Consider the following 16,302-nt stretch of genomic DNA (forward strand, 5'->3'; position numbering starts at 1 on the left):
ACTCAGCGAGCAGCCCCTCTCGCCGGCCCTCCCGCACATTGGCAGGTATATGTGCAGATAGTGAGTCTGGGCATGGGTGTGACTGGTGCGGCCGAGAGGGGGCTGGCATAGCAGAGGGGCACTAGACTGTCGCAGGGGAAGACAAGGAACGGAGCGGGCGACATAGAGCAGGAGTAGGCGTGGCAGGAGGAGAGTGGGGGTGGAAGGTGCTTGGGGTAAGAGGGAGGAGAAAGGGAGGAAAAGGAAAAAAAGGGGACAATCTCACAGATCACGCTAATGGTAGGAACAGGCCGCCCCACCCTGCCACGGCTCTCGGCAGCCAAAGGTCGCTCCCAGGCCTGGTGCTGAGAGGGGCAGACACAAACATGTGATAGGCTACACAGGCGAGGTGTGTGTCCAAACAGCACAGGAAGGACCCTTGTTGTATGTTAATCGGGGATGGGCCATATTGATCCTTTCCCCGGATCCGCCAGTCAGAGGGGAGCAAGCCACGAGAAGGGTCCCATGTGCGGTGTAGACACCCAGAGTCTGTGGGTGCTAGAGGAGGCTGGAGGTGCTGCTGGGGCTGAGAACAGCAGCTACCACAGGGGGTTGCCTTATAAGCACCAGGCTAACTCCATGGGTACGCTGCCTCAATGGGCCCGATCCTGGAGGTGGACGTCAGTGAGAGTTGGGGCTCTAAACAAGTCTCAGTGGGTGAGTTGCACAGTGGGGGAGGGACTAGGGGGGGTCAGTCACAACAGCTTAGGGTCTTATCCAAACCCTACTGATGGCAACGGCGCATCTCCCACTTACAGGAGGTCCTGTAAGGGATGATCTGGTGGTTCCTTCTGGCCCTAAACTCTATGGCTGTAATGGGCTTTGGCTCGGGTCCTTAGCCAGGCCTACCAGGAGGCCGAGGCCAGTCAGCGCTGGGGAGCTGCGAGGCCGGGGGGAGTGCGCCTCCTCGTCTCCCGGCTCCATGTGGGCTCTCCTTGGTGGTCCCCCCACCCTGCATTCTGCCAGAGGCCACATCTGTTTAAACTCATCACCGTTGGCCGGCTGGTGTCATGACTTCTAGAAATGCTCTTTCCACGCTAATGAGGCCCCGTGAAGCATGTGTTGCCACGGTGGGGTGGAATGAGCTATTTTAATGGGGATCGCAGAGACGGTAGGGAGGAGTTTGGAGGCTGCTCTCCCCAGCTCAGGCCATGCGTGGCCCTTTATGGGTTACTATCTTGTCGACAATTCAGTTGGAATGCAGTAAATAAGAAATCTCACAGCTCCTGTAGCCGGCCTAGCGTCCTGATGGCTACCGGGAATTCCAGCAGCTTGTTATAGTTCAGGTCCCTGAAAGAAAGAGAGGGAAAGCATTCATTAAGGCCGCTGTAGGAGCTCAGCGGAGCATGTCCGTGCTCTGAAGGGATGGAAACTTGGTTATTAAGCATCAGAGATGGCTGTTTCCAGCTGTGCTGATCCAGCCACCAACGTCTGGAAACAACACACATTCCTGCCACAGGAATATTCCCAGCTAGGGGCATTGTCAGGCATGGGCCAGACCGGGCTCTGGCTGCCTAGAAGATGTGACTGTCTGGAATCCTCAGCCTCTCACCCCCGACCCCACAACAGTCCTCAGCGTTGGCCCGAGTTGGGCTCATTCACTATCTTCACTTTGTCCGCCCCCCACCCTGGAGTCTCACTCTCACATACTATTGTAGTTATAGACATTTGCCGCATGCCCTGGGGGGGGCCACATCTGAGCATGTTTACAAAAACAAGATACAAACAGCAGCTGCCGTTCCATGGGCCTCGGGGAAGGGCCACCGCTCTGATCCCCATCTCCCAGCCACCAAATGTGGCGTGCAAGAAGGAGGAGGGGATTCCAGAACAGGGGGCTGCCCAGCGGGAATGCTCTGCCGCTCGCCCCCAGGTGCTCAGCCCAGCTAGCTGTAGCTGCCCTGATGGAGCAGGCTCTGGGCATTAACTCCTGATGGTCCTGCTTTTGGGACGGGGATTGGATATCCTGGACTGAATGCAGAGGTGATGCACAAGGTTTGGACGGGGGGGGCTAGACTCCTGGGGAGCTACTGACACTTGGTGTGCACAGGAGGGGAAGTCAGTGTAACTGGCTGGCAGAGGCGCTAGAAGGAACTTACAGCAGGGGGGTGGTTTCCTTTAGCTCGCACCTTCCTACATCTTCTGGTTAGCTGCTCATCTTGCTACGCTCTCCCGACCCTCTCATCACATGAGATGCCCCATCTTACCCTCCCTGGGCATCCGAGTGGCAGTTTGAGCGGTGATGTGGGAGGGAGAGATGCAGATTAAATGGTGGCCGGTGGTTAAGACTCTAATTGGGTCTGAACTGGTGTTGCACATGTTGGGGGGGAAGGACTAAGGTATAGTCACACCAGCTTAGTGGCTGATCCAACTCTGCTGACATCAATGGAGAGTCCTGCATTGACTTCAATGGGCTTTGGCTCACTTAGACTCAGATCCATTTCATACATCTTCTGGGGACCCCTCTACCAGTCCATCCTGTCCCACCCATGCCAGGTCCATGCCCTGTTCCAACTCCCTGCTGAAGCTGAGGTTGCCTCAATCACAATGGGAAGAGAGTGGGGGTTGGGGCGGCTAGCAAAGGTGCCCAAGACAGGAGCAAATTCTGCCTCTGGAGAGGGGAGTCTGTCCTAGCATTTCAACTCTGGCAATGGGGCTTCAATGCAGTTGATACTCTCCATGGAGACGCAGTTTCACCTTGAGATGGTACAATCCAGTCCTACTGATCCCTTATGGGCCAGGGCACCAAGAGACCGCGCTGAAGGTCGCACTGAGCATTGCAAGGCATGCATATCACGGCACTCCTTTCTACTGGCAGGTAACTCAGTGAATTTTAAGAGGTGAATCCCTTGGAACATTAGAGGAATTACTGGCTCCTACAGATTACTGTGTAATTACACGTAATCATTCCCAAAGTAATTACATCAAACCTGGATTGTGGGTTACAAGACAAAAAGAACCATGAATTTACAGCAATGAGATGGTATTTGCTGCCTAATTACCTGCTAACTCCCACCCCCTGGGTCCTCACCGGGTAATTACCCTCTAATTCTCCCCTGTCCCCACCCCTACATGGTAATTACCCCATAATTCTCCTCTGAGCCGCACCCCTACATGATAATTACCCTGTAACTCCCCCCTGTTCCCGCCCCTACGTGGTAATGACCCTGTAACTCCCCCCTGGCCCTGCCCCTACATGGTAATTACCCTGCAACTCCCTCTGGCCCTGCCCCTACATGGTAATTACTCTGTAACTCCCCCCTGGCCCTGCCCCTACCTGGTAATTCCCTGTCCCAATCTAGGATATCCGGCCATCTTGTACTTGTGACAGTGACCCAAGCCTGACTCAGTGACATGGAAAAGAAAAGAATGAAAATAGCCTAAAAATTCCCTAATCCTGGCATCCTCATCCCTTCCTACAGGACACACCGCTGTCCCTGCTGCCTGTAGGCTGACCAGAAGTCCCATTTTTAAAGGGACAGTCCTTGGGGACTTTTTCTTATATAGGCGCCTATTACCGCCCACCCCCTGTCCTGTTTTTTCGCAGTTGCTATCCGGTCACCCTAGCTGCCTGAGACAATCAAGGGCCCGCGGCTGGGCTAATGCTTTCCACCTTCTTGTCATGTTTACAAGTCTATCCTGAGCTGCATGGGTAGGGATCCAACTGGACTCCCTGAAAGCTACCTACATGAACCAAGGGGAGGCTACACATGACGACGCTATCCCTAAGTCTGAACCACACTGGGTCAATTAAGAGAGCTCCCTTGTCAATGAAGGATGGGTTGGTTTGACCCATTAAAGCCGGACATTGAGCTCATGGGTCAGTATGTGTGACGGGTCAGTTTCTCCATCAAGTCTGCTCCAGGTAATCTCTCCAGGATTAAGTGGGCTGACTCTGTTGCTCATACAACTTGTTATTGGGGGTGGGGGGGAAGCATTACCTGTTATCCGACCCATGGTACTTCGCTGGCCTCTATCACCAGAGTATCTGAGCACCTCAGAGTCATTACTATATTTGCCCTCACACAGCCCCCTGCAGCAAGGCTACTGTCACCATTGCTCATACAGCGAAACTGAGGCCCAGAGCGGCAAAGGGGCTTGCCCAAGGTCACATAGGACATCTATGGCCCAGCAGGTACTGGTACCCAAGTCAACCAAATTCTATGCTAGTGCTCTAGCCAGCGGACAAGCCTACCACTCTCACTTAAACAGTTTCAGTCCACCAATAAGGGAGCTGAGCCAATACCATGTGGCTTATGTGGCCAATCACGTATCATGGAAAACAAATAGGGAGGGGTTCCCCACTGGGCAACAGACAGCACAAGGCTGAGCCACCGCTTCAGTCCTGCTCCAGCCTTTGCAGGTCCTAAGTGGTGGCTAAGCCCCTACACAGGGGTGAGTTTCACCCCCATGAGCAGCTGGTATATTTATGAGCAGTCCACAGGAGGAAAACGCTTCCCAGCAGAAACCAGGCTTGGCTCCCGGATGAGTCACTAGCAGAAAAAAGCACCTTAATTCACAGCCAATATAATTTGCAAGGAATAATTCAACAAGCTCTAATATTTGCTCCCTCTCTTGCTCTGAAATTGCATTTCCTTTCCAATATATTTCCCTCTCAGGCAGACTATTACACAGGCTCCCTTCTCTTTCATCAGCAGACTAAACATTTTGTTTGCACATCAATGTGTCTGCAAGTATGTACAGGAATCGTTCCTCCCGAATAAATACACCCTTTCTTCCCAGCACTGCAGGCATCTCCGGACTCCCCTGTCAATACTTGGCAGATACAGAGTGTATTGTATTCAGCAGATACCTCTGGGTAGACAAGCCACCCCTGTACTCTGCCATGTATTGTGCTGTGTGGGAAGCTGAAGCAGACCCAGGTGCAATTGTGTTGTTCAGACCCAGGTGCAATTGTGTTGTCTGACTGGTGGTAACCTTGGGCTGTCCGGGAGAGACGCTGGACTTTTCTAAAGGATCCTGCTATCTTTTGCCCCAGTGTTTCCCAAGAGCCTCCACCCTGGAAGAAGAAACCAATTGCATCAGCATGCAGCTCTGCTATGGGGTGTTAGCGGCCTGCCCATCTTGATGTATATGTCACCCTCGCCCCTCTGGCTGGTCCATCTCTGGGATGCACCCCACTCTGGAAAACACTGATCTACACTGAGTTCCCATCCAATTCAGTGAGACCAATAAGCAGAGAGTTATTTTCACTTCCAGGAGTCTCCCCTGCCACGTGGGACCCGTTCCCCAAGTCCTTACTCAGGCGTGGCTCATGCCTTACTTCCCTAAAAAGAGCCCACCTGTAACTATTGAGAAAAATCTCTAGACTTGACTTTCAGAGAGAAGGTCACTGGCATGGGAAACCCTGGCTGTGCTCTTGTAGGGCAAACCAGCATCCCCACTCCCCCTTGCTGGGAGTGCTGATGGGTAAGGCAACGATTTACTCACGGGTATTTTTAGTAAAAGTCACGGACAAGTCACGGGCAAGAAACAGAAAATCATGACCCATGGCCTGTCCATGACTTTTACCATAAATGCCCCTTGAATCTTGGTTGGGGGAGCTCTGGGCAGTCTGGAGTCAGCCACACTGGCCACTGCAGAAGTCACAGAGGTCGCAGGACGTCATGGAATCCGAGACTTCCGTGACCCCTGTGACCAACACAGAGCCCTACTGATGGGATGCCGATGACCTACAACGAAGGCATGAATCATATTGGCAAGAGCATTGGCCAAAGAGGACAGGTACTTCCCAGATTCCTCAGCTCAGGAGCTGCAGCAGTGATGAGCCGCGCAGGAGGGAGACAATGCTGAATATTCAGCGACGCTAATTCTGCGAAGACACGGTAGGAGATCTGTCTCCATAAAGATAAGAACAGCATCTGGGGGTCAATTCCATCCCTGGTGTAACACCACTGCCTTTGTTCTGGGGATAAATTTGGCCCGTCCTGTCTTACCTGTCTTGGTTTTCCTGTGGGTGACAGAACTTGAATTCTTCTCTTGGTTTGTCTTTTGGAAAAGATGGACTGGGTGCAGCTAGGGGGAAAACCTGGCTCTAGGGGAAGTCAGTAGGCATTTCAGCATTGACTTCAGTGGGGAGTCGGTGTCACCCACAGAGTCTTTAGACTTGAAGAGGCCCTTTTTGTGGAGCCAGGATTGGGCAAAGACACTCAAGGAAGTCACGCCTGGCTACAGCACTGGGGCCTTCCCAGCTTTAATCTTCCAGGGATGCTGAGCTGTGCCTCTAAGAGGTACAGAACATAACTTATAGCCTGAGGGGAAGGGAGTGTTTGGGGGGTGGGGGAGAGGAGGGCTGTTGAAGGTACAGGGGCCACCCCCAGGGTCACCGGCATCTCCACAGTGCTGTGTGCCATGACCTCACCCCCAGCCCCACACCAGGCTTGTGACGGGAGCCTCAGAGGGCAGCGTTGTTATGGTTTCCTTCTGTTGTGCCCGTGCTGGGGGGAATCTTCCCGTGGCTGGATTCAGAGATTTTAGGGCCCCTTTATGTTCCTCCGGCCCTGTTATGTGGTGTAAAGAGAGCAGAGAAGGGAATCTCAGCCATGTTTTCTAAAAACTGATGGAAATCTAGTTCCTCCTCTCTGAGCTCAGGTACGCAGGTACCATGATGATGAGTTCAGTATAAAGACAAGAGACAGACAGAGAGATGGATGGGGTGTATGGGGATAGATAGACAGATAGATGTGGTGTATGGGGATAGATAGATAGATAGATAGATAGATAGATAGATAGATAGATAGATGTGGCGTATGGGAAGAGTGAGAGAGCGATCTTGTCCTAGAGTGACTGATAACAACCGTGTCATATGAACAAACTTTATAAAACACCTTGTGAATTTGTTTTCCTCCCTCAGTATTTAAAATTTGTTCAGAAGGGTTAATAATTAGTTCTCTAAAGTTTTTTCTCATCTTCACAGCATTAGGTTCGGTCCTTGCAAAGACATGGGGAAGGCTGCAAGAGCCCATGCTTGCCACCAGGTGGCACTGTACTACAGCTGGGTGCTGCCATGGTGACCTGGGTTGGCCAAAGCCTCCCCCTTGCTCAGGGGAGGGAGAAGTGAGCCAGGTCTGCATTCAGCATCTGTGCATCGTCCACTGCATGAGCTGGGTGCTCTCTGCTGGATGGTGGGAGGCTTTCTCCTTCCAGCCCCCAGCTGGGAAAGGGGATACCATGCCCACCCTGTCTGATGGGAAGATACCGACACACCATCCCTTTCCCATCTTCCCCAGCACCATACGAGTTGAGCTCCACATAAGGAATAAATGATACAGGCCTGACAGGAGGGTGTTTTGCCCACGATCAAGGGCTTTACAGAGCCAAATTGGCCGGCCAAGTGTTTTGGGGAATGGTGTGCAAGAGACATTATAATAAAAATACCATTTCTCTTCACCGAGCTCCAAGACACCAGCTCCAGACACCACAATTGGACTTTTAAGGTGATCATGTCTGTTCCTTTAGTTACAAACAAAACCGCTTAAAGTCACCCCCCAACCCCCAACCCCGGCCTCCGCTGGAGCCATAGCGAGCTGGGTGGGACACTATTTAATACTCATTTTATAGAGTGCCTCTAGCTTCATATTTGCAAGATCTCAACCAACCCTGTTTACTTAGAAATAAAAGCAAATTGACATCAGCGCAGCCCTTATGTCAGACAGTAACTGCCAGGGTGACTTGAAACTGACAATGCGCAGCCTGGAACTATTAATCACTTAAAACAGGCCAGAAAAAGAGGAGGGGGGAAACAAGATAAGTGCAACTCAATTTTCTGCCTGTTACAGGCTATTAGTGGTTCCACAAAGAAAACCCAAACCAAAAATTATATGGAACTATAAATTCTTCCCTAAGCCACAAAACACCAGAGATTTGCAGCTTATACACCTGCTGGGGGAATAAGTTTAGAACCTGGAGGTAAGATGTTTGCTGGTGATGTCAGTCCCCCTGCAAAGCCCAGGATGTCACTCGAACTCCCCAGGAGTCTCCTCAGCAGACCAGGATACTTGATTCGTGCGACACCAGGCATGCCTCAAGGGAGTTATGGCAGTGTGTGCATCCAACTGGCAGCTAACCAGACTGCGGGAAAATTGGGTTACCGGTGGTGCTTGCGGCACTGGTTATGGTGAGCAAATCAAGCATCACTAATTCATAGATTTAAAGCCTGAAGGGCCCATTATGATCATCTGCATAGCACAGGTGAGAGAATCTCACCTGCATCAAGTCCATAGCTTCCGGCTGAGCTTTTAGAGAGAGACACCCAATCCTGATTTAAAGAGTGAATAATAAGGAAGATTAGGATGCCAGCGTGGGTGGTCTGCCCACACCCCATTCTGGCAAGCATCAGCAAGGCTATGCTGATACAGTGCAGAGATAGTCAGTTCCACTGCTCCATAGGCTTTAGAAAAACACAAGGGGTCCCTTCAAAGTGCCAAGGCACTACAGCTCCTTGTAACAACGGGACAAACGCTGCGCTGACTGCAGGTTCAGGGCCTATGCTCATTTCACAGAGGCCACCAAACCGACGTCTCATGACAGCAACTTTGGGTCGCAAGCGGCCACAGCTGGAGTTGAACTGGCAACCTGAAAGTAGCTCATTCCTGGACCACCCAGTCCCATTAAGCCATATTAAATTACCAGCAATGATGATGATTTCATATTTATGTTGTGGTAGCATCTAGAGGCCGCAGCTAGTTTGGGCCCCATGGTGCTGGGTGGTGAGCATAAGAACATAAGAACGGCCAGACCAAAGGTCCATCTAGCCCAGGATCCTGTCTGCCGACAGTGGCCAGTGCCAGGTGCCCCAGAGGGAATGAACAGAGCAGGTAATCATCAAGTGATCCACCCCGTCTCCCATTCCCAGCTTCTGGCAAACAGAGGCTAGGGACACCATCCCTGCCCATCCTGGCTAATAGCCACAGACGGACCTGTCCTCCATGAACGTATCTCGTTCTTTTTTGGAACTTGCTGGCTAAAGGACAAGATATAACAGGTGCGTGAGATAAACCCAGCGGGTCAGGGTGGGAAATAGGGTAAAATAAAAAACAGCCCGTTGCCAGGTCACAACAGGGGTGGAGGGTGGGGGGGTGGAACAGCGATCACAGCCCTCCCCTGCTGAGCCATTACTGAAGTCTTACATGGGCACTGGGGAAGAGGTGAATTTATCCCCCATTGGCACAAACAAAGGCTCGGTGCTGCACAAGACACAGAATGAAGGCAGCACTGGGAGGTGCTTTAGCATGTGCCATCTGGTCTGGCTCCCTGCTTGTGGAAGAAGCAAGTCTGCAGGGGGGTGGAGAATGGAACTGGCTGTTTCTCACCTGTGCAAATGCCTTTCCCTCTACGCAGAACACAGCAAACCCCTGGCAGAGAAAGCACCCACCGTCTGGCCTTGGGGGAAACTGGTCAGAGCGCCCCAGAGCCAGCTTTTTGGCTAGCACAGAGCATTTCTTCCATCCAGGCATTTATTCTTACCAGCCTTGCATGGAAACAGCCCCATCTTTGCCTCGCATAGAGTGTTTGAGTCACTATCCAGGGGTTTACACAGGATTGAAACTTATACTGGAGGGGGAAGGCATCTGTCTGGAGCTCCTGCCTTATACATCTCCAGCTGCTAGTCCCTCTCCATCAGGGCTCTGTTCCCTATTTAGAGATGTAGCAGTGCCCAGAATGTGTCTGCTCCAACCAGTGTTTCTGTCTCTTCTGTAACAGATGAAGGTACGGAATTAAATATGTTTTCAATTCCAACTGCTTTATTTAACAAGCTGGACATAAGCCTTTGAGAGGCAGGCTCTCATGGGGGGTCCCGCAGACACAAGCGCATAGCACTTACAAGACACAAAGGAAATTGATTGCAAAGCACAAAGCAATGGGGACCGCAGTGATTCAGCTCGCAGACTGCTGCACTCTGCCATCCAGAGGGGCGTGGGCTCAAAACCCGACGGACACTTGGTCATTTGCGAAAAGAGTTAGGGGCCATGGGGGCTCTAACAAACCCCTGTTTGTGCAAATTGCTAAAGAGCCGCACCCTGCACTCTGCTCAGGAGAGGAAGAGCAGGGCTGCGCGGCAGTGGGGGGCTGCGGGTTGGGATTGAGGGGCACCGGTAGAGGTGTGCATGCAGAACCCTGAGCTAGAGGGGGCTGTGGGGCAGGACTGAGACACTGGCAGATCGGTGCATGAAGAGCCCAGGACTAGGCTAGCAGGGGGCTGTGATTCATGACTGAGGGGCACTGGCAGAGTTGTGTGTGTGGGGAACCCAGGCCAGGGAGAGCAGAGGGGGCTGCAGTGTGGGACTGGGGGACATGGGCAGAGTTGCGGGGTAGGGAGGCAAGACTGGAGTAGCAAGGGGATTGAAGCTTAGGAGCAAGGTGCGTGGGCAGAGCTGCGCGTGCAATGGGAGATGCATGGTGGAACCTGTCTGCCCACAGCCTGCCTCTCTCTGGTGCCGCTCTAGCCTGAGCTGACTCTTCCTCCCTTTCATGGGCACCAATTCACGCTCACATCTTCTGGGAACAGAGGGCTCATTCCTCCAGCGCGAGCAGCTGCCCTGACTCAGCCGCTCGTTGGCAGGCAGCGCCGAGGCCATCAGCCCGCGCAGGGCTGGAGGGGAATTCCAGGAAGATGAAGCACGGGGGACAAGGAGCCATGTCAGAGCAGCTCTGAGAGCGAAGGGCGTCTTTGGGGAGGTTGCTGGCCTTACTCCAGTCGTTATGAGAAGATCAGCAGCTGGAGAGCTGGAGGGCTGGGACAGGGTAACGCTGGGGGATGGATGGAGTAACACTGGGGAGTTGGGGATGAAGGGATGGGGCAATGCTGGGGAGTTGGGGGGATGGGACAGAGGGTCACACTGGGGACCTGGCAGTGGGACAGGATGGGGTTCCTCCAGACCAAAGGGGGAAAGACATAGCAATGAGGGTGAGCAGTTACCCCTTGGGATGGGGATCATCATCCCGAACCCTGCCATGGAACATCTCCACCAGCAGGAGCAGCTCAGGGTGGAACATGCGACCCAGTGGGGCAAGCTTACTGTTTCCAGCGCTGCTTGTGCCATGCAGGGTTCTCCTTGCTCCCAGTCCCCAAATATTGCATCTGCCTTGGGGGCAAATTCCAGATCAAAGTGACACCAGGGCGTAGCTCAGCTCCCTCTGCTGGGGTGCCAACACATCGGGGACAAGGGGCCTCACCAAAGATCCTGAGGCAGGAGTGTCAACGGCCCTTGATCAGCGAAGCCAGAGGCTCAGGTTGTGCCCCCAGATACGTGCACACACCAGGCCGGAAGCCAAGGGCCCATGGAAATCAGAGACAGGTCGGGTGGCACGCTGGGCAGGAGCGCTCCCGATGCTACAGTGCATTCGCCAGTTGGCTTCCCTGGCTCCCACTCTCGTTATTCATGGCTATTTACACAGCCCCCAGTCTGCTGTGCCCGGAAGACAGTGGCCCTGAAGACTCACCCTGTACCAGTGGAAGGGAACTCCCTCACAGATGGCCTGTCTCCCTGACTCTGCTTGCATTTCCCCTTTCTCTATGACACCCTGTGCCCCCATACTGCCTTGCTGCTAACAACCCCTCTCCAGCTGCACCCACGGCTGAGCAGATCACGAAGCCAAAGTCTCCGTCAGGGGCCACGGGCGGTGAGTGCTTCACTTTTCTGGGTGCCCAAATTGAGAGGCCCTCCAGGGCTGATTGTCAGGAAGTGCTGAGCTCCCACAGCTCAACCTGGACCGGACGAGGGCGCTCGGCACCTCTGAAAGTGAGGCAGGATGTGTCTCAAGTTGTGACAGATCTGTCATTAACGTGCAATAGCCTAGAGAAACCTTACGGGCTTTTGCCCTAAGAAGACATGTGCTTGCAAAGGATGCACTGTGTGGTGACTTATAAGTGGCACAATTGCATTGTGTACCAGGGCAGAAGTGAAGTAGACCTGCTTAGGCCGACTGTCTTTTGCAGGAAATAACCCAGCGAAGGCAGGGAACTCTTTAGCCTAGAGATACCCTGGTCAGAAGGGAGAGAGCCGTGGGTCTCCACTGCAGAGAGCTGGGCGCAACCCACAGATTTTGACTGCTTGTCGCAGGGATCTTGATTGTGCAGCGGACACTCTAGTGCGCGACAAACTAGGCAGCTGCTTGGGGTGGCAGGTTTCTGGGAGAAGCAATTTTGTTTTTGAATGCTCTGCCGGCGGGACGGAGGGGAGAATGAGAGAGCTGCTAATAAGTGCTGGAAAAAATAGCAACTGAGAGGTCAGCGCATGCTCCCCACTGCTACATGATGAAAATCCGCCCATGCCCAGGTACCAGGGCATGGAGGGTTAGGCACACCGAAGTTTTGCAGACTGTCTAGAGCTGCATCTGCTGACTGTGCACGGCCCAGGGGTCCCGATGGTGCACAGCCCAGGGATTCTGACTGCGTGTGGGCCCAGGGATCCCCATACACCACTAGGGAAGGCAAATTCTGCACTAGTGCCTGGGCATCCTTTGGCAAAAGGCTCCTCCCAGACAGCGACAAGTGCCCCATGTTCCTGAAAGGGTTAAGCCAACCCTGGCCGGGGGCGGGGGGCGAGGGAGGGGGTCTCAGCTGGAAGATTCCCAGCTTCCTCCCTCCTGCTTTCGTGGCCCAGGGCACAGTCCCCCCACCCCACAGAAAATCTAAACATTCAGTGACATCAGTAGGCTCCAGCCCTGCTCTCTGCGTTTCCAAAGCCTGTTTAATTACCCACATAATGGGAGCAGTGCGTTGTGAAAGCCTGTGGTGAGGGCACTTCCTGTGAGGCAAGGTTAGGCAGATCTGACGCCTGGGGCCAGTGGGTTTGGGATCAGCCCTTTCGGGAGACGTTTTTAATTGATGAATGTTTTGTTTTTTTTTTTAAAATAGGGCTTTTAAACAAGGGAAGGTTTGTTCCCTCCAAGTGATTTATCTCCCATCTGTGATTAGAGGAGGAAGTGTCAGAGACTGGGGAGCTGCAGAGATGGGGAACAAGCAGGTCACCCCAGGCAGGTGGGATGAAGCCTGATCTCAGGGCATTGTGTACACTGCCCCGTTGACTGCTCCAACGCACTGGAGAGGCACACACAAGCCCCCGGCTGTAGGGGTGCTGTTTTCTCCAAACCGCTGAGGAGTCCTGGATCCAGGAAAGACCTCAGCATCCTGGAGCTCGCATGGAGGCAGTGGTGGTACGGTCAGGCCTGGGGACGGGGCAGGAATGGGGAAGCTACTTAACGGATGACTCTCCGTGGCCTTCTACGGATGGGTGAAGGGAGAGCCCCACCACCAAAGCCCTGCACGGTCCATGCTATGGGTGATGGGAAGTGTGCTTCAACAAGGGACCGGCCTGTGTGTGTACATGAGGGCAGGGAATGTGCATGTGTTGGTGTGTGTGCACATGGGGATCCACAGGATGTGGGTGGGTGGGGGGGGGGGTGATGTATAGGGTGGGTGTGCATGTGTGTCTGTAAGGGGCATCAGAGAGCAGCTCAGGCCAAAGGCGTAGCTGTTGGTCACGTTCCCTTTTAGCTATCTTCCAAGGCCTGGGGACTGCTCCTCCTTCCCCAGCTCTGCAGGGGGCTGCCATCTCCAGCCACAGGCCTTCAGGGTGCAGTAGGCTAGGGGCCGCTGCCTCCCCCGGTTTTACCACAGTTGGTGGGGGTGGGAGGACAGGAGACACTGATACCAGATCCTGGTACCAGTCCCTCTACCCCAGCCACGGCTCGGCCGCTCCCCAGGCCGCTCCGGGGGCGTCAGGGAGGACTGTCGCTTATTTTCTACCTTTCCCTCCAGTGATTTAGCTGCAGGATCCGCAGAAGCCAGTGAGATCATAGCAGAAACGCTCCGAATCCTGCCCCTGAGCAAGCCCCCCACATAGAGATGCTGGATGTCTATGCCAAAGGGCAGGAAAGGAGCAGCCATAAATCCACCACTCACTCACCTCCCTGCAGGGAGGGTCCTTCTTCACTTCTCCCTCCCCTGTCACTTTATCCCCCTCCTCTCTATTCAGGTCTCCTGAGGTCCCTAAGCTGGGCCCGTCACCCTGGTATCTGAACCCCTTCCAGAGCCGCTCCCAGCTACCCAGAATAGCCCATCCCACTCTACACCAGTCGCTGCCTTTTCTCCCATTCTGCCTCTGGTTTTCTTGCCTCTCCTTTGTCTGGAAGGGGCCTCCCCTACCCCTCTTCGCTCCCCTCCTTTCCCCGCGTTCCTGCGAATCCATGCCCCACCTCTGCTCTTCCGGCCCTCTTTGTTCCCTGCAGCCCCATCTTTCTATGCCCCAGGACACTGCCTGCTCCCCAGCCTTCTTCACCCTCCTCTTGCTCATGTCAGTTCTGTAGCCCTTCGATAGTGCTCTGCAAACACCCATTAGTCCCTCACTTCCTCCCCCGTCAGGTAGATCAGGGACTAGTGGTACCATCCCCATATTAGAGAGGGGGAACGGAGAACTATCCTTCCTTCCTGTTCTCTGCTCCCCTACTCTATTGCCCTGCATTTCCCCTCCCTTCTAAGTCCCCCCCATTCCCTTTTCCGTCCAGTAAGCTAATCCCTCCTGCAGTGAGCCATGGCACCTGACCCCACTCTGCTGGAGTGACCTACCCCTTCCCCTCCCTTTGCCTGCCGGGTCTATTGGGGTGCGTTCTTTGGGGCAGTGCCCTGCGCAACAGGGCCCCGATCTTGGCCGGCCCTCAGGCCTGCCTGCAGCACCAGCCATAACGCACAGTAAGGTGTGCACAGCCACCGCCCGGTTTGCAGTGTCTGAAAGCGAGCCGGGAGCTGAGGGAGAGCTACGCAGGCCCGTGGGCGAGCCAGAGCCGAGCCCTTTCCCTGTCAGTCGGTGCCGTTCGAGGGCTCCAGCCAATGCCAATTTTCAGTTGAGAGGCATCCAAGTTCACAGACATGCCACCCACCTCCCCTATTAGCATAACAGAGGCCCTGCTGGCTTGCCGAAACCCGTCTCCTTGCCATGGATGTGACGAGAGTCGGCACCCCGGGCCACAAACGCCCCTTCTCACAGCTTTGGCATAAGAAGCTTTGTCTTCTGTGCAGGGCCGGATTAACCTTTTGTAGGCCCGGCGCCAAAAATATTTGTGGGTGCCCATGGAGGCAATGGAGCCTGGCACGGGGAGGTCAGTCCCCAGACTGAGAGGCCAACCAGGCCCCCTGCTCTGCCCAGCCCAGTGCGAGAGCACTATTTACAACCCAGCAGTTGCCAGATGCACAGGGGCCCTGTGATGCCAGCGTGCCCCTTCCCCTGTGGGGGCAGGCCCATGCCACGCCACACAGCCCCCCGCCCAACACCCCTCCGACTCCCTATGACCAGAGCCCCCCCAGACCCACTATGCCCAACGCCCCCCCAACCTCCCCCAGAAATGCACAGTGCCCTGCACAACACCACCCCTGCCCAGCGCCCCCAACAGAACCCCCACTCCTTAGTGCCCCAACACATACACATTTTCCCCACCCCCTCATGGCCCAGCACCCCCCCAGATTTCCCAGAGACCCCCTCCCCCACGCCCTGCCTCCTGGCCGCACTCACCGGAGCTGCTGGGAGGCGACTGTGTCTGTGGGCTGAGCCCGGGGCCGGGAATCGCTCCGGCCCCTCGGGAGTGGCACGATCAGCCAGGCCAGGGTCTGCCCCAGCCGGGCTCCCTCAAGACGCACTTGCCTGGAGGGGCCCAGCCAAGCCCCCCACACGCCGAGACTGGCCAGGCTTCTGCACCATTCCCGGGCGGCTCAGCTCCGGGGAGCCAGGTGGGGCCCCACAACCAGAGGTGCACTGGGGTCCTGCCTGGGGGCAGAGAGGAGCCCTCGGCCAGCTGGTGGGCAGGCCGAGAGGAGCAAGTGATGGGCAGGGGGAGCCAGTGGGGTGTCGGGGCGCAGGGCAAGCAGAGCAGGCCGGGGCCCCTTCTGAGCATGGGCCCGGCTCCATGGAGCCACTGTGAACCCGGCACTGCCTCTGTGGCAACATCATAACAGGATGGAGGCAAAAATCTCTCCCCTCCCTCAGCTGCCCTCCTCACATTGCAATGTGGGTTCCCGTGAAGAACAAGAGACCCCCCCCCACCCCGCTCTGGGGCGGCAGGGGGGATGGGCAGCTGCAGAAGCGGGCTGGGTGATCGAAACTCGGGTTAACGTGTGTGCATTGCCCCAGCGCTGTACGGTTTGTGTTTTACAGCCCCGAACATGGTACGTTTTACAAGGCCACCGGGACTCGCTACCCAGGATAACGCTGTGGCTGGCGTCTGAGCTTCTGACATTCCTCACTTCTGCTC

At 54.8% G+C, this 16,302-nt stretch overlaps 1 protein-coding gene across 3 annotated transcripts in view; it reads right to left on the reverse strand.

Annotated features, from left to right (window-relative positions):
• LGR6 (leucine rich repeat containing G protein-coupled receptor 6) overlaps positions 1-16,302 on the reverse strand; it is a 206,248-nt gene that overhangs the window by 34,769 nt on the left and 155,177 nt on the right. For all 3 annotated transcript variants that reach the window (XM_073320016.2, XM_073320018.2, XM_073320017.2), the window contains exon 7: positions 1,261-1,329. In XM_073320016.2, the coding sequence (XP_073176117.2) occupies positions 1,261-1,329 (69 nt within the window). The remainder of the gene's footprint in view (positions 1-1,260; positions 1,330-16,302) is intronic.

Source organism: Lepidochelys kempii, chromosome 21 (genome assembly GCF_965140285.1).
Source record: "Lepidochelys kempii isolate rLepKem1 chromosome 21, rLepKem1.hap1, whole genome shotgun sequence".
Taxonomy (NCBI): Eukaryota; Metazoa; Chordata; order Testudines; family Cheloniidae; genus Lepidochelys; species Lepidochelys kempii.